Source organism: Heterodontus francisci, chromosome 7, assembly GCF_036365525.1.
Source record: "Heterodontus francisci isolate sHetFra1 chromosome 7, sHetFra1.hap1, whole genome shotgun sequence".
Classification (NCBI taxonomy): Eukaryota; Metazoa; Chordata; class Chondrichthyes; order Heterodontiformes; family Heterodontidae; genus Heterodontus; species Heterodontus francisci.
Window position 1 is genome coordinate 60,195,730 of NC_090377.1, and position 18,269 is coordinate 60,213,998.

The following is an 18,269-nucleotide window of genomic DNA, read 5'->3' on the forward strand; positions in this document are numbered from 1 at the left end:
GTTATCTACTTCGGTAGAAGGAACAGATGCGCAGAGTATTTCTTAAATGGTAAGACATTAGAAAGGGGAGATGTACGAAGGGACCTGGGTGTCCTTGTCAATAAGTCACTGAAAGCTAACATGCAGGTGCAGCAAGCAATTAGGAAGGTTAATGGTATGTTAGCCTTTATCGCAAGAGGATTTGAGTACAGGAGTAGTGAAGTCTTGCTTCAATTGTATAGAACCTTGGTTAGACCGCACCTGGAGTACTGTGTGCAGTTTTGGTTCCCTTACCTTAGGCAGGATATTATTGCAATAGAGGGAGTGCAACGAAGGTTCACCAGACCTATTCCTGGGATGGTGAGACTGTCTTAAGAAGAGAGATTGGGGAAACTGGGCCTGTATTCTCTCGAGTTTCGAAGAATGAGAGGTGTTCTCATTGAAACCTACAAAATACTTAAAGGGATAGACAGGGTAGATGCAGCTAAGATGTTTCCCCTGGCTGGGGAGTCTAGAACCAGGGGACACAATTTCAGAATAAGGCCACTTAGGACAGAGATGAGGAGAAATTTCTTTACTCAGTGTGTTGTGAATCTTTGGAATTCTCTACCCCAGAGGGCTGTGGAAGCTCAGTCATTGAGTATGTTTAACGCAGAGATTGACAGATTTCGAAATACAAATGACATAAAGGGATATGCGGATTGTGTGGGAAAAAGACATTGAAGTGGATGATCAGCCATGATCATATTGAATGGCAGGGAAGGCTCAATGGGCTGAATGGTCTACTCCTGCTTCTATGTTCCTATTTTTGGAATGTTGTCGGGGCTCTTAGCCTTTGCAGTATCCAGTGCCTTCAACTGTTTCTTGATGTCACGTCGAGTGAATCAGATTGGCTGAAGACTGGCATCTGTGAAGCTGGAGATCTCAGGAGGAGGCTGAGATGGATCAACCACTCAGCACTTCTGGCTGAAGATGAATGCAAATGCTTCAGCCTTGTCTTTCGCACTGATGTGCTGGCCTTCCCCATCATTGAGGTTGGGGATATTTGTGGCGTTGCCTCCTCCTGTCAGTTGTTTAATTGTCCACCACCACTCACGACTGGTTGTGGCAGGACTGCAGAGGTTGCATCTGATTTGTTGGTTGTGGAATCGCTTAGCCTTGTCTATTGCATGCTGCTTCCACAGTTTGGCATGCAAGTAGTCCTGTGTTGTAGCTTTACCAGGCTGACACCTCATTTTTAGGAATGCCTGCTGCTGCTCCTGGCATGCCCTGCTGCACTCTTCATTGAACCAGGCTTGGTTGCCTGGCTTGATGGTAATGGTAGAGTGGGGGCTGTGCCGGGCCATGAGGTTACATATTGTGGTTGAATACGATTCTGCTGCTGCTGATGGCCCATAGTACCTCATGGATGCCCAGTTTTGAGTTGCTAGATTTGTTTGAAATCTATCTCATTTAGCACGGTGATAGTGCCGCACAACACGACGGTGGGTACCCTTAATGTGAAGGCGGGAATTTGTCTCCACAGGGACAGGGTGGTGGTCACTCCTACCAAAACTGTCATGGACAGATGCATCTGTGACAGATAAATTGGTGAGGACGAGATCAAGTAAGTTTTTCCCTTTCCATCTGCCGCAGACCCAGTCAAGCAGCTGTGTCCTTTATACTTTATTGATACTTTATTAATATACTTTATTCATAAAAATTTGCAAAATACATTACAAAACAGTTCGAATTTCACATTTCAGAAAGTACATTAGAGATCAGATTTCTTCAGTACAGAAACATTAGATGTATCATAAGGTAGATGATTCATTTTGTTGAGCTCATCAAAAAAAAAATCAGCATTATGCCCTTTACCTTAATATTGTTGCACCCATGTAACAATATTTAATTCATACTGAATCTGCAGAGATTGAAGCTGTGCACATAAAATTAACCAGCTTGAATAAGATCTGAGTTATGGTTACGTGAACTCAATTCCCAGTAAAAGCATTTTATGCTACATTGATTAACATCTTCAAAAAAGTGATATCATAGCCTGTAGATGTGGTACCAAGATTGTCAGCTATCTAAGTCCAAATTTGTGTCCGTTTGCATTTACAATATAATCTAGTTTGTTCTTTATGCCAGACTAAAATTGTTAGTTTCTTAAATTTTAAAAATGGGTATGCACTAATTTTATTCATGTTGCTACTATATATTTCTCTACAGGAAAAAATCAAAAGAATTCAGCAAATTAGAATGGAAAAGGAACTGAGAGCTCAACAAATTCTAGAGGTAGAATCTCCCATGATGGGCATGTTGAGACTTAAAATTAGTAATCTGATGTGATGTGTAGAGTTTTTATGTTTTGCAATGCATGTATAAGGGCTATTCCAGAATCTAATGGTATGTTGGTAACATTGCCTGGCCTTGTTAATTTTTATCAGTTTTTAAATATGGAAGAGAAAGTTAAGAAATTGAGTTTGTTAATGTGCTGCTTTATAAATGACAATTATTTAAGTTGGGAGAAACTGCAGCTGGTTAAAGCATAGAAAAGAAAAAGGAAAAGAAAGCCTTACGTTTGTATAGCACTTTTCACAACTACCAGACAGAACAGTTGTAATGTAGGAAACATGGTTATTTGTGCACAGCAAGGTCCCACAAACAGCAATATGTTAATGACCAGATAATCTGTTTTTTGTGATGTTGTTTGAGGGATTAATATTGGCCAGGACACTGGGATAACTCCCCTGAAAATCCAGCTTGAAAGTTTCAAAAGCCTGCTTTACCTGGCCCCCTTCCCTTTATCCAAAGATACTGAATCGTGCTGAGTACAGTGACTAGGATCTTCACAGTTCATATTGTGAAATATTTTTGTCCTACTTTGCACTGTGGATTTGCAGTACTTGCTTAAAATGTAAGTACTTTATTTAATTTTCTTCCCTAATTTTTTTCCAGTTATTTACATTATTTGAAAATATGTTTTTCTCTCCTTTACTTCCAAATGGTAAATTTTGTAACTCTTGCTAAAGCACTGCCTAACAAAACATTTTCAGTAATTGAGTCTCCAGGACACCTTATGCATCTGGTCATTCTCCATGGACCTGGCTGGCTGCTGACTCTGGTTGCAGTTTTTCAGCTCAGCATCCAGGTCTCTCAACATTGCAAATGCTATAGCTCAGAATTTTTATTTAAAGGCTATCCAGAATACTGGAAGGAAATCCTCAACAAAGCCAAAATTCCTTTTTTGAATCCCTGCTTGTCATGTGACAGATGGTTGAGGTGCACACTGTAGTTTCAACAGAACAGGCTGAAAATCCCTGCATTGTATCTCTGTCATGCAGAATTTTACCATTGCATCTGGAAATTCTCAGCCCCAAGGTACTTCACAGGAGCATTATAGGGCAGGCAGATGGCCAAAAGCGTGGTCAAAGAGATAGGTTTTAAGGAGCATCTTAAAGGAGGAAAGAGTGGTAAAGAGTCAGAGGTTTAGGGAGGGAATTCCAGAACTTGGGGCCTGGTCAGCTGAAGACACTGCCACCAATTGTGGAGCAATTAAAAGCAGGGATGTTAAGAGACCAGAATTAGATGAGTGCAGATATTTTGGAGAGTTGTAAGTGGAAATTACAGCGATAGGGAGGTGCGAGACATGGGGGGACATGAAAACAAGGATGAGAATTTTAAATTTGTGCCATTACCTGACCGGGAGCCAATGTAGGTCAGCAAGCATGGGTAAAGGGCAAATGGGACTTGGCGTGTGTAAGGACATGAGCAGCAGAGTTTTGGATCTCAAGTTTACAGAGGGTAGAATTATTTTTTATTTGTTCATGCGATGTGAACATCGCTGGCAAGACCAGCATTTATTGCCCATCCCTAATTGCCCTTGAGAAGGTGTTGGTGAGCCATCTTCTTGAACGGCTTCAGTTGACATGGTGTAGGTAAGTGGAGAGAGAGTTCCAGTATTTTGACCCAGCAGCAGTGAAAGGGCAGCAATATAGTTCCAAGTCAGGATGGTGTGTCTTTGAGGGGAACTTGCAGATGGTGGTGTTCTCACGTTTCTGCTGCCCTTGCCCTTCTAGGTGGTAGAGGTCATTGGTTTGGAAGGTGCTGTCAGAGGAGTCTTGGTGAGTTGCTGCAGTGCATCTTGTGGATGGTGCACACTGCAGCCATAGTGTGCTGGAGGTGCAGGGAGTGAATGTTTAAGATGGTAGATGAGGTGCAGATCAAGCGGGCTGACAAGTTGCGAAAAGTCTGGTTCAGCCTCAGACAGTTGTCATTGCAGTTCCAACCATCTGGACGACAGCGGAGATGCGTTGGAAGAGGATTGTGTAGTCAGTCGTTTCAATGGCTGCGGACAGGTCAAGAGCTATATAGGACAGCTTTGTTAAGAGCCATTTTGTGACTTATGGTAGGGGTGGAAACTTGATTGAAGGGATTCAAACATGGAGTTCTGGGAAGGCTGGGCACAAATTTGGGAGGCGGCAACACATTCAAGGACTTCGGAGAGGAAAGGGAGCATAAGCCCTTCTTACTTTAAACACTCAGGTTTATAGTTTGTTTTGACCCACGAATTACAAGAGAACAAATTGATGACTCACTCAAAAGGTTGTTATGCTTAATGAAATTAGTTTATTTGTGCCCACAATTACAGATTTTAAATGGGTACAGATTTAAAATGATTACAAAAAAATTGAAATGCTTACAAAAAAATTATTAGATTTAACAGGTTGAGAAAGAAGAGAAAAGAAAAAACAAATTGTCTCCTGACAACGCAGAGCATGCACAGAGTGATTGCTGATGTCATCAGTGCTTCTGAACATTTGCCAGCCTGCCAGTATGAATCTGTGTATGCGTGCACCGACATAAGCGTGTAATGATGTCAGACGTAATGACGTCCGAGCATTGCCTCTCCCCTCAGTATCTGCAATCGCCGTCTCCGTTCCCCCCACCCCCCAACAGTACCCGGCTCCCTGCCGCGATCGCCGCATTCAGTTTCCTGCTCCCTCCTGCGATCGCCACTTCTCTTTGCCGCTCCCTCCTGCACCTGCCTGCTCACTGATCCTATCTGACTGCTCACCGCTCATTCCCCGCCTCACTGCCCGCAGCAGCGTGAGGGGAAGGGAGCAGGTTGCTTTTGGGGGAGATTGTGGCCGTTGAAGGGGCTTGGGCTCAATTTGCTTTTTGTGTTGAATTGAGCAGTGCCGTCTTTATTACTGGCAGCTGCCTGAGGTGTCACAGAGGGTGATGTTTCAGTCGATGAGGCTGCATTTGCGCATGTGCCAGTACTGCGCCACTTAGTGGTTGCGTTGTCAGCAAACGCAGCTGAGAAAAAAACCCAAAACTGATTTGTTATTAAAAAAAAAACAAAGTGCTAGAAATATTCAGTTCAGGCAGCATCTGTGGAGAGCGAAGCAGAGTTAATGTTTCAGATCTGTGACCTGTCATCAGAATCTGTTCTGAACGAGAGCGGGGCTGCAGGGTGAATGAGCAAACTGGCCATGGCACTGTAGTGCAGGGAGCCATTCAAATGGGGGGAGTAAATGGAAATGCAGTGGTAGTAGGGGACAGTATATTCAGGGGGATAGACACAGTTCTCTGCAGCAGAGAGCATGAGACCAGAAGACTGTGTTGCCTGCCCAGTACCAGGGTTTTGGACATCTGCTCGGGGCTAAAGAGGAACTTGCTATGGGAGGATCCAATTGTCCTGATCCATATGTGTACCAATGACATAGATAGGACTAGGAAAGAAGTTCTGCTTAGAGATTATGAGCAGCTAGGGGCTAAATTAAAAAGCAGAATCACAAAGGTGATAATCTCTGGATTACTACCTAAATTATGAGTGAATTGGTGTAGGGTAAATAAGATTAGAGAGTTGAATGCGTGGCTCAAAGATTGGTGTGGGAGAAATGGGTTTTCATTCATGGGGCACTGGCACCAGTACTGGGGAAAGAGGAGCTGGGATGGTCTTCACTTGAACCATGCTGGGATCAGTGTTCTGGCGAGTCATATAACTAGGGCAGTGGAGAGGTCTTTAAACTGAAGAGTTGCGGGGAGGGAATCACGCGAGGGGAGATATTATAAGTTAAAGAGAAAGGAAAGGGCAATACAGCAGGGTAGCCATATGGGTGGTGATAACCAGAGTGTGGCAGGAAGGGACAGAGCATATAAACTGAAGAGTGCACCAGCAGATAAGACCATAGTTTGCAAGAATGGTAAAAAGACAGAATTAAAGACTCTGTATCTGAATGCGTACAGCATTCGTAACAAAATGGATGAATTGATAGCACAAATAGAAATAAATAGGGATGACCTGATAGCCATTCAGAGATGTGATTGCAAGGTGACCAAGGCTGGGACCTAAATATTCATGGGTATTTGACATTTCAGAAGGACAGAAAACTTAGAGCTGCCCCACCACCTTTTCTGTTAATTGAGGAGGACATTGGTACAGTAGTGAGAGGTGACCTTAGTTTAGAAGATCAAGATGTAGAGATAAGAAATATCAAAGGTAAGAAGTCACTTGTGGGAGTAGTTTATAGGCTCCCTAACAGTAGCCACGCTGTAGGACAGAGTATACAGGAAGAAATAATGGAGGCTTGTAAGAAAGGTACAGCAATAATCATGGCTGATTTTAATCTACATGTAGATTGGATGGATCAGACTGGCAGAAATAGCCTGGAAGATGAGTTCACGGAGTGTATTTGGGACAATTTGTTAGAGCAGTACGTTCTAGTGCCAGTCAGGGGGCAGGCTATTTTAGACCTAGTAATGTGCAGTGAGACTGGATTATTTAATGACCTCATAATAAAGGATTCTGTGGGCAACAGTGATCATAACATCAGAAGATTGGACAGATTTTAGAAACCAGCAAAGAATGACTAAAAGAAAAAATTAAGAGAGAGAAATTAGAGTCTGAGGGAAAGCTAGCAAGAAATATAAAAACAAATGGAAAGAGTTTCTTCAAGTATTTAAAAAGGAAAAGAGCAACTGAAGAGCATTTGTCCCTAAGAGGGTGAGACTGGGGAACTAATAATGGGAAACCAGGAAATGGCAGAAGCGTTGAACAGGTATTTTGTGTCTGTCTTCATTGTAGAAGAGACACAAAACCCACAAAATACTTGAAAATCAAGAGGTAAAAGGGAGGGAGGAACTTAAAACAATCACTAGAGAGAAGGTACTGGGAAAACTATTAAAATTAAAGGCTGACAAGTCCCCTGGACCTAATGGCTTGCATCTTAGGGTCTTAAAATAAGTGGCTACAGAGATGGTGGATGCATTGGTTGTGATCTTCCAAAATTTCCTAGATTCAGGAAAGGTCCCAGCGGATCGGAAAATCACAAATGCAACAATTCAAGAAAGGAGGGAGACAGAAAGCAGGAAACTATAGGCCAGTTAGCCTAACATCTGCCATAAGGAAAGTGCTAGAATCCATTCATAAGCAGGTGATAGCAGGACATTTCGAAAATTATAGTACAATCAGGCAGAGCCAACATGATTCTGTGAAAGGGAAATCCTGTTTGACTAATCTTTAGAGTTCTTTGAGGAAGTAACAAGCACGGTGGATAAAGGGGAACCTGTAGTTGTTGGTGTACTTGGATTTCCAAAAGGCATTCGATAAGGTGCCACATCAAAGGTTACTGCACAAAAAAGAGCTCATGGTGTAGGGGTAACATATTAGCATGGATGGAGGATTGGTTAGCTAACAGGAAGCAGAGAGTAGAGATAAATGGGTAATTTTCATGTTGGCAAGCTGTTACTCATGGAGTGCCACAGGGATCAGTGCTGGGGCCTCAACTGTTTACAATCTATATTAATAACTTGGATGAAACGTATGGTAGCTAAATTTGATGACGCAACGATAGGAGAGTAAGCTGTCAAGAGGACATAGAGTCTAAAAGGGATTTGGATAAGTTAAATGAGTGGGCAAATATTTGGCAGATGGAGTAAAATGTGGGAAAATGTGAACTTGTCCACTTTGGCAGGAAGAATAGAAAAGCAGTATATTATTTGAATGGAGAGAGACTATAAAACTCTACAGTGCAGAGGGATCTAGGTATCCTCGTACATGAGTCACAAAAAGTTGGTATGCAGGTACATACAGTGATTTGGAAGGCAAATGGAGTGTTGGCATTTATGTTAGGGGAATCGAGTATAACAGTAGAGAAGTGTTGCTACAGCTGTACAGGGCCTTAGATCACATCTGGAGTGCTATGTGCAGTTTTGGTCACCAGACTGATTCTTGGGATGAGGAAATGTTGAGTAGGTTGGGTCCATATCCGTTGGAGTTTAGAAGAATGAGAGCTGATTTTATTGAAACATACAAGATCCTGAGGGGACTTGACGGGGTGGAAGGTGAGAGGATGTTTCCCCTTGTGGGGGAGTCTAGAATTAGGGGACACAGTTTAAAAATACGCGGTCCTCCCATTTAAGACCGAGATGAGGAAATTTATTTTCTCTGAGGGTTGTTAGTCTGTGCAATTCTCTTCCCCAGAGAGCAGTAGAGGCTGGGTCATTGAATATAGTCAAGGCTGAGTTAGATAGATTTTTGATCGACAAGGGTGTCAAAGGGTATTGTTGGGCAGACAGGAAAGTGGGGTTGAGGCCACAATCAGATCAGCCATGAACTTATTGAATGGCAGAGCAGGCTCGAAGGGCCGAAGTCCTACTCCTGCTCCTAATTCTTCTGTACCCAATGATATTCTATGCCCTTTGGTTTAAACCATAGGGTGTGAACCCACCCAGAAAGCTGTCCATCTTTCTTTTGCCTTCTCCAGGTACTTTGTATCATGTGAAGCCCCCTGCAGTCAATCTTCCAGAAAATGATGTTTGTATTTTGCTTGAACACATACTATCCATCTTATCCAAGTTGTATCGTCTTCCCAAGGCCTGTTCTTCATAAATTCAAATACTAGTGTTTCTTGCTTGCCTGCATTATTTCTGTTGGTGTTCCTGTCAGCATTTGTTTGTTTCACAATTCAGTGAATTCAACAGGTTTATTTTAGAAAGACTGAAACTTGGACAAGAGATTCTGTTTTCAGTCCAGTTTTGTTTGTCGCATGGCATGATGAGTAATATGGTCAAGCTTTTTGCTTGAAGGGTTTTTTTGCCCTACAGGAGGCTAAAGATGGGTTGGTAGTTTGCAAGGATGGTGGGGTCAGGGGTTGATCCTCTTTTGAGGAGAGGGGTGATGATGGCAGTTTTGAAGGAGAGAGGAAAGAGAGAACTGTTAATATCAACTAACATGGCGGTAGGAAAGGGAAGTTGGGTGGTCAGTTTAGTGGGAATAGGGTCAAGGGAGTAGGAGGTGGGTCTCATGGACAAGTTGAGTTCAGAGAGAACATGAGGGAAGATAGGAGAGAAACTAGAGAAAGATGTGAGTTCAGAACTAGGGAAGAGAGTACTTTTAGAGGATATTTGGCCCTGTGTGCTAGTGGAAGGGAGGGAAGCAGCAGAGGTAGCTGATCAGTTGGCCTCAGTCTTAGTGACAAAGAATTCCATGAATTCCTCGCAGTTATTGTTGGAGGTGAGAATAGAGGAGACGGGGAGGGGGATTTAAGAAGCCTGTTTGCAGTAAAGAAAAGAAATGTATTTGTAGTAAAGAAAAGAAGCCGGTGGTTTTCTTTGCATTCCAAGATGGTCCTGGAATAGGGAGCAGTTTTAGCAGACGAGAGCAAGACCCAATAGAGCTTTATGTGGTCCGGGCAGATCTGGCGGTTAATGGCTAAACCAGGTGTCCGCTTTTTCCATTCAAGTCTGCGGAGATCAGCACTGGATGGGAGGAGCAACCAGAGAGAGAGAGGGTGACGGTTTTAGTGGGGATTATGATATCAAAGATGGAGTTGAGGGCGTGGTTGAGCAAATCAGAAACTGTGGAAATGTCTTAGTGAAAGGAGAGCCAAAGGCTAGACAATTGGTATTTTGAAAGTGTGGTCGTAAGTGAATTGAATCATAGAATGGTTATAACATAGAAGGGGGCCATTTGACCCATCCATGCCGGCTCTGTGCAAAAGCAACTCATCCAATCCCACCGCCCCCCCCCCCCCCTCCCACCCTGCCTTTTCCCCATAGCCCTGTAAATGTTTTCTCTTCAGATAATTATCCAGTTCCCTTTTGAAGGCCTCAATTGAAACTGCCTCTACCACACTCTCGGGCAGTGCATTCCATAACCTAACCAATCACGTAAAAAAAAGTTTTTCTTCATGTTACTTGTTGCTTGTTTTGCCAATCACCTTAAATCGGTGTTCTGTGGTTTTGGATTCTTTGGCCAGTGGGAACAGTTTCTCCCTATCTACTCTGTCCAGACCCCTCATGATTTTGAACACCTCTATCAAATCTCCTCTTAATCTTCATTTATTTATTTTATTTTATTTATTTATTTAGAGATACAGCACTGAAACAGGCCCTTCGGCCCACTGAGTCTGTGCTGACAATCAACCACCCATTTATACTAATCCTACATTAATCCCATTACCCTCTCACATCCCCACCTTCCCTCAATTCCCCCACCACCTACCTATACTAGGGGCAATTTATAATGGCCACTTTACCCATCAACCTGCAAGTCTTTGGCTGTGGGAGGAAACTGGAGCACCCGGCAAAAACTCACACGGTCACAGGGAGAACTTGCAAACTCCCCACAGGCAGCACCCAGAATCGAACCCGGGTCGCTGGAGCTGTGAGGCTGCGGTGCTAACCACTGCGCCACTGTGCTGCCCCTTCTCTTCTCCAAGGAGAACAGCCCTAGCTTCTCCAATCTATCCATGTAACTGGTTCCAGGGATGAGGAACTTCATTCTCTTGAATCTTTTCTGCACCCTCTCTAATGCCTTAATATCCTTCTGAAAGTGAGTTCCCCAGAACTGGACACAATCCTCCAGTTGAGGCTGAACCACTGTTTTATATAGGTTTATCATAACTTCCTTATTTTTGTACTCCATGTCCTTATTTATAAAGCCCAGGATCCCATATGCTTTATTAACCGCTTTCTCAACCTGCCGTGCAACCTTCAATGATTTGTGCACATATACACCCAGGTCCCTCTGCTCCTGCACCCCCTTTAGGATTGTACCCTTTATATTGCTTCTTCTCATTCTTCCTACTAAAATGAATCACTTCACACTCTTCATTAAATTTCATCTACCATTTGTCTGCCCATTCCACCAGCTTGTCTGGGTCCTCTTGAAGTTTACCACTCTCCTCCTCACAGTTCGCAATACTTTCAAGTTTTGTGTCATCTGCAAATTTTGAAATTGTGCCCTGTACACCCAAGTCTAGGTCATTACTGTAGATCAAGAAAGCAGGGGTTCCAACACTGACCCCTGGGGAAACCCACTATATACCTTCCTCCAGTTTAAAAACTGACCACTCGTAACTACTTTCTTTCCTGTCACTCAGCCAATTTTATATGCATGCTGTTCCTGTCCTGTTTATTCCATGGGCTATAACGTTGCTGACAAGCCTGTTATGTGGCACTTTATCAAATGCCTTTTGGAAGTCCATGTAGACCACATCAACTGCAAAATCCTCATCAACACTTTCCGTTAACTCATCAAAAAACGCAAGCATGTTAGTTGAACACAATTTGCCCTTAACAAATCCATGCTGGCTTTCCTTAATTAGTTCACATTTGTCCAAGTGACTATTAAGTTTGTTTCTAGGAGCTCTCCCACCACCAAGGTAAACTGACTGGCCTTTAGTTGCTGGGCTTGTCCTTGTACCCTTTTTTGAACAGGGTGTAAAATTTGCAATTCTGCAGTCTTCTGGCACCACCCCTGTAACTGTATGGAGGATTGGAAGATTATGGCAAGTGGCTCTGCAATTTCCACCCTTAACTTCCCTAAGTATCCTTGGATGCATCTAATCTGGTCCTGGTGACTTATCAACTTTAAGTAAAGCCAGCCTATCGAATACCTCTTTATCAATTTTTAGCCCATGCAGTGTCTCAACTACCTCCTCTTTCACCATGACTTAGGCAGCATCTACATCTTTGGTAAAGACCGATGCAAAGTACTGATTTAGTACCTCAGCCATGCCCTCTGCCTCCATGCATAAATCCCCTTTTAGGCCCCTAATCGGTCCCACTCCTCCTTTTACCACCTTTTTTGCCATTTATGTGCTTATGGAAGATTTTTAGATTCCCTTTTATGTTAGCCCTGAGTCTCGTCTCTTATACTCTCTCTTAGCTTCTCTTATTTGTTTTTTCACTTCTGCTCTCAACCTTCTATACTCCGCCTAGTTCTCAATTGTATTATCCACCAGACATCTGTCATATGAATCCTTTTTCTGCTTCATCTTATTCTCTACCTCTTCTGTCATCCAGGGGGCTCTGGATCTATTTGCCCTACCTTTTTCTGTCATGAGAATGTGCCTTGGCTGTACCCGAGCTATCTCCTCCTTAAAAGCAGCTCTTTGTTCAGTTAACTTTGTCGTCTTCCAATTCCTGATTCCAGTTTATTTGGGCCAGATCTATTCTCATAATAATTATCTTTACTCTGGATTGCTCCTGTCCTTTTCCAAAGCTAACCTAAACCTGATGATGCTATGATCACTGTCCCCTAAGTGTGCCACCACTGTCACTTGATTTGCTTGACCCACCACATTCCTCAGAACCAGATCTAACATTGCCTCCTTGCTTCCTTGTTGGACTGGAAACATACTGATGTAGAAAATTTTCCTGAACACACTCCAGAAACTCTTGCCCCTGTCTGCATTTTACACTCTTACTATGCTAGTCTATATTCAGATGATTAAAATCCCCCATTATAACTACTCTATAATTCTTGTACTCCTCTGTAGTATCCTGGCAAATTTGTTCCGCTTATCCTTCCCACTAGCTGGTGGCCTATAGAATACCCCCAGCTATGTAATGGTACCTCTATTGTTTCTTAGCTATGACCAAATAGCTTATGTCCTCTGGGATATCCTAACTCTCTCCAGCACTAATGTTATCCTTAATCAATACAGCTACCCCTCTTCCTTTCCTTCCTTCCTAACTTTCCTGAACGTCTTGAATTCAGGAATATTTGGTACCAGTCCTGCCGTTTTTTGAGCTAGGTCTCCGTTAACGCCACAACATTTTGTTTCCACGTGGCAATCTATGCCTGCAGCTCACCAACCTTATTTACCACACTCCGTTCATTCGTATACATGCACAGTAAACCTGATTTAGACCTTATTACATTAGCTCTTACACTGACACCACCTAATGCCTTACTATTTCCTACTTCAGTGCTATCTGTCTCTCCCAATTCTCTGTGCACCTTGGTTTTTCTCTCTAAATTTACCTCCTGGTTCCCACACCCCTGTCATGTTCGTTTAAAACCTCCCCAATAGCTCTAGCAAATCACCCCACAAGTATATTGGTCCCAACCCTGTTCAGGTGCAACCTGTCCGGCCTGTACAGATCCTATATCCCTCCATAACTGATCCCAATGTCCCAGGAATCTGAAGCCGTCACTCCTGCACCATCTTGCCAGCCATGCATTCATCTCTATCCTCCTATTTCTATACTCACTTGCGCGTGATTCTGGGAGTAATCTGGAGGTTGCTATCTTTGAGGTCCTGTTTGCTAGTTTCTTTTCTAGCACCTTAAACTCTGCCTGCAGGACCTCATCCCTCAGTCTGCCTATGTCATTGATACCATTGTGTTCCATGACTGCTCGCTGCTCGCCCTCCCCCTGAGTGTTCTGCAACTGTTTCGTGACATCCTTGACCCTGGTACCATCCCATCCTGGATTCAGGTTTACGGCTGCAGAAACACCTGTCTGTTTCCCTAACTATAGAATCTGCTATCACTATTGCTCTTCCAGTTTTCTTCCTGGCCCCCTGTATAGCTAAGCGTGCCATGGTTTAGACTCTGGCTGCACACATGAAAGGAGTGGTCATTCTCGCAAGTATTCAGAATGGAATACTGGCTGGTAAGTGAGATGTACTCAGGGGGCTGTTGTACTATCTGCCTGGTGCTCCTTGATTTCCTGGCAATCACCTATTCCCTCTCTGTCTGCGTACTCTTAAGCTGCGGTGTGAGCACATCTATAAGCATACTATCCACGAAATTCTCAGCCTCGCGGATGCATTGAAGAGATACCAGTCGCTGGTCAAGTTCCGAAACCTGGAGCTTAAGCTGCTGCAGCTGACTACACTTTCTGCATGTGTGATTGTCCAGGATACAAGTTGTGTCCTGGAGTTCCCACATGGAGCAGGATGTGCACTCCACTGGTCTGAGCTGCCCTGCCGTGCCATGCCTCTAAGACTATATTCAAATTGTTACTTTAAAAAAATACTAACACTCTCACCAGCTACTCACCAATCAGCTGCTCCTGGCCTGCTTCATGTTGCTCCCGGCCTGCTTCACATTGCTTTTGACCTGTGTAATAGTGATCTCGGTCTGTTTCATGCTGCTCCAATACTGATCTGGTTCACATTGCTCTAATCCTGGTGTGCTTCACACTTGGGAGAGAATTGGGTGACAGTTTTTCCATGGGCGGACACAGTAGGAAGCAGGGAAATTTCTAGCTCAAGTCCCAGGGTCCAGATTGAAAGGTAGACCTATGTAAAAGTTCTTGAACCTATTTCCGACATTTTATAGCCACTTTTAGGGCTAAATTTCATGATTTTTATTTCAGAATTGCGTTTTTTTAAGTTCTGTTGTTTCAAGCTATGCACACTTATTTAAGTAGAAGAATGGTAAGAAACCATGTTCAGAATTATTTGATCAAGTTTGGTTGTACTTGTCACTGTACGTGTAACTGAATGGTAGAGCTGGAGAAAATGATGAGATTTGAATTGCTTGGATTTCTTCTGTTTGCTTGTTTCTCATCATTCCTGCTACTTTTAATTCATTCATATTTAGTCAATTGGACTGTTAATTGATCACTTAACAGATGTCGTTTTTGAGCCAATTTTTTGTGAGGCCACATGCATATGTGAAGCCTTTGAAAGATGTGATGCAATTCAAGTGTGCTAGGCATAGTGCGCAGCTGTAATGTATTTTGCTTTTGTGATGGTGAGGCCAAATTGTTTTGTTCATCAGATCTCTTATTTAACGGAAAATGTGATTCGTCCTGTGCTTAAACAGGCATGATGTGGCTCTTGACCCTAAGAAAAATACTACTGTTTTCTTGCGGGATATGGTATTACAATAGTTGGTATTAATAGTGATGATTGGTTATATTGCTTGTCTGACCTTTTTTTCCTTCAGAAGAGTAATGTGAGCAAGCTGTATTGTCGTTGCTTTCTTTTTCTGAACACATTCTTTTCAGGCTATTTCTCAGTGTGGCACTGCCGGAAGCATCACTATTCAAAGCTGCTGTTCACTAACTGAGTTAAAAGGAAATCTTAATGGGGGGTATGTGTGTATACGTTTTCCTGATTCATAGTATCTAAATTTGGCTTGCAGTCCCTGTGATGCATATGTTGAAGTACACCCTACTTGACAAAAAAATTAGTGAAGTACATAGTTAAAGTATTATTTAATCAGTGCAGTTTAATACAAATAATGCATTCAAACCTGAATTTGCAGAAATTCTGGGAAATTATGGCATGAATGACTTATGCCATTATCTATGCCAGGCCATAGTTTGATGGGACTTTTTCACTGTTCCACAAAGTCCTTTGCCATAAATGTTGAGCAGCTGATTATCATAGTTCCACCTCTGTAAAAATGGCTGGGTTTTCGCAACTAATGCCACTGTGATCGTCACAGCCACTGACCACTACAGAATGGTGTTGCAGGGCTGTGTCTAAAATGTTGAAGGAGAGTTATACTGAAATGAAGCTATTTTGAAATGGAGCCATAGAGATGAATTTTAAGGGAATGAAGTGGACAGGAATGGAAGCATGGAGGGACATAAAATCAGCATGGGATACATAGAGCAGGAAGGTTGATGTCGTGATGTCCCATCCCAATTTTGTCAATGGCGGCAAACATGGAGGGCAGAGATCTGATGGGGCCACGACTTTCAAAGCGACTTTATGGTCTGGATTAGATTTTTCAAATGGCGCATGTGTTTCATGGGGCTTCAGATGCTTGCCTCCTTTAAGGAGGCAACATGGAGGCGGGAGAGAATGACTGCCTGCTGGGGAGGCCATTGGGAGGATAGCCATTGAGTGCCTGGCAGGGTTACAAAAGGAGGGTATTGTACATTGCGTGAGGAGTGAGAGGAAGGTTGTTTGAGCTGCAGGTGGTGGGCGTGCGCCATTGCAAGGAGGGGACAACAGGCAAGTAACACCTGGGCAAGGCTCACAAGTGGGGGCAAGAAATGGGGAGAGCTGGCAGGGAAGAACTTGCATTCAAGGAGAGGCTTCCCATCATGGGCCTCATTCATCCAGGCTTCGGGGACCTGTTGAAGGTGAGCCGCAGCAGAGCGGGAGGAAGGGCCAAGCACCTGCAGCGGCACTGTAATGACCTGTGAACCCACAGGAGGGTCAGTAGCGGCCTCCAGATGGCGGAGAAGGGCACAGAGGAGAAAGAAAGGGAGCTGCCACACGTAGAAGAAAGTACACTCCAGAGAGAGTCTACAGTTCAAGGCTCAACTACCTGTAGTTGTCCAAGAGGCAGTGCCTATGCAAAGAGGCTGTCACAGATCTTTGAGGCATTATGTAGGATGAGCTATGCCCCAGGGGACTTGGTGGGAATCCGATGCCAGTGTCCCTAAAGGTCAGCGTAGCACTGACCTTCTATGCCTCTGGATCATTCCAGGGATACACAAGGGGAGGTGTGTCGGATCTCACAGTCTGTGGCCCATCGGTGCATCAAGGAGTTCACCAGTGCCTTTTTCAGGAGGACCAGTGACTACGCTTCCGCACAGGGTCAAGACATGGAAAATGGGCAACTCACTGCCAGTTTTTGCCCATATTCTCCGATTGTGGGCTATCTTCTCCCACAGACATAGGGAAGATAGCTGTTGGTCCCCCAGCGACATCAGTTCCAATACATAGGCTGCTGGCAGTCCAGCTGCCACTGATTGGGACACGCAGATGTGTCCTGCAATTGCTGCCTTTCCAAGGATCTCGTGCGATTGTCTATGACTGGAACTCCTTTCAGGGCCACCTAGCCATACCGCTGTCAGTCATTTTGCATCCCCTGACCCTTTGACCATGTCTGGGGGGTTGATCCCTTTCCCCCTAGTGCAACCTCTTACTTCACCAGATGCAAGGCCAAAGACGATGAAGGCATTAAAAGATACTCGCTTTCACAGACCAGATGAGGTCATTGAACTGTTTGTGGCACTGAATCCACGTGCATGGTGTGACCCCACGGCTGCTGACCTCCTCTGTGATCTGGAGCCAGGCCTGCTTGGCTTGGCTCCCAGGTCTCCATCTCCTGTCCTTTGGGAACAATATGTCCCTCCTCTCCCTTGCAGCCTGCAAAAACACCTGAAGGGAAGCGTGGGGCTGCCCGGGGTCTCCTCTCAGCCATCTGTTCTGTTTCTCCAACCATCTCCTCCTCCTCTCCCAGGCCTTCACAGGTTGGTAGTCCTTTAAATATTGTGGCAGCACCTGCCAAGGCTTCACCTGACACAGCATTCCCCACCTCCGGGCCCAATACAGGCCACACAATTGGTCGGTTGTCATGGCTCATTAGGCTTAATTGGCCAGCCACCACTAAATTCCATGCATCCAGCCGCTTCTGCCTCCAACGTGCCTTGCGACCGCTGTCTCAAACATTAAGTTCAGCCCGTAGCGTCATTATGGCACAGAAGGAGGCTATTTGGTCATCAAGTCCATGCTAGCCGTCTGTAGAGCAGTCCAGTCAGTCCCATTCTCCACTCTATCCATGTAGCCCTAAAAGTTTATTTTTCTCAGTTGCTCATCCAATTTCCTTTTGTAATCATTAATTGTCTCCGCTTTCATCACCCTCATGGGCGGCAAATTCCAGGTCATTACCACTTCTTGTGTATAAAAGTTCTTCCTCACGTTCCCCCTGCGTCTCTTGTCCAAAACCTCTGTGTCCTCTAGTCCTGATTCCATTAGCAAATGAAAATGGCTGTTCTTTGTCTACCTTATCTAAACCTGTCATAATCTTATACACCTCTAACAAATCTCCCCTCAATCTCCAAAGAGAACAAGCCTAACCTTGTAACTAAAATCCCTCATCCCTGGAGCCATTGTTGTAAATCTTCTCTGCACCCTCTCAAAGACCCTTACATCCTTCCTAAAGTGTGGTGACCAGAACTGGATGCAGTACTCTAGTTATGGCCTAACTAGAGCTTTATAAAGGTTCAGCATAACTTCCGTACTTTTGTACTCAATACCTCTATTTATGAAGTCCACAAGATCCATATGCTTTGCTCACTACTCTCTCAATAT

At 44.0% G+C, this 18,269-nt stretch overlaps 1 protein-coding gene across 1 annotated transcript in view; it reads left to right on the forward strand.

Annotated features, from left to right (window-relative positions):
* The window catches only part of baz2ba (bromodomain adjacent to zinc finger domain, 2Ba), a 414,581-nt gene that overhangs the window by 253,115 nt on the left and 143,197 nt on the right, over positions 1-18,269 (forward strand). Inside the window, 1 exon segment of the mRNA XM_068035275.1 lies at positions 2,191-2,256. Coding sequence (XP_067891376.1) covers positions 2,191-2,256 — 66 coding nt within the window.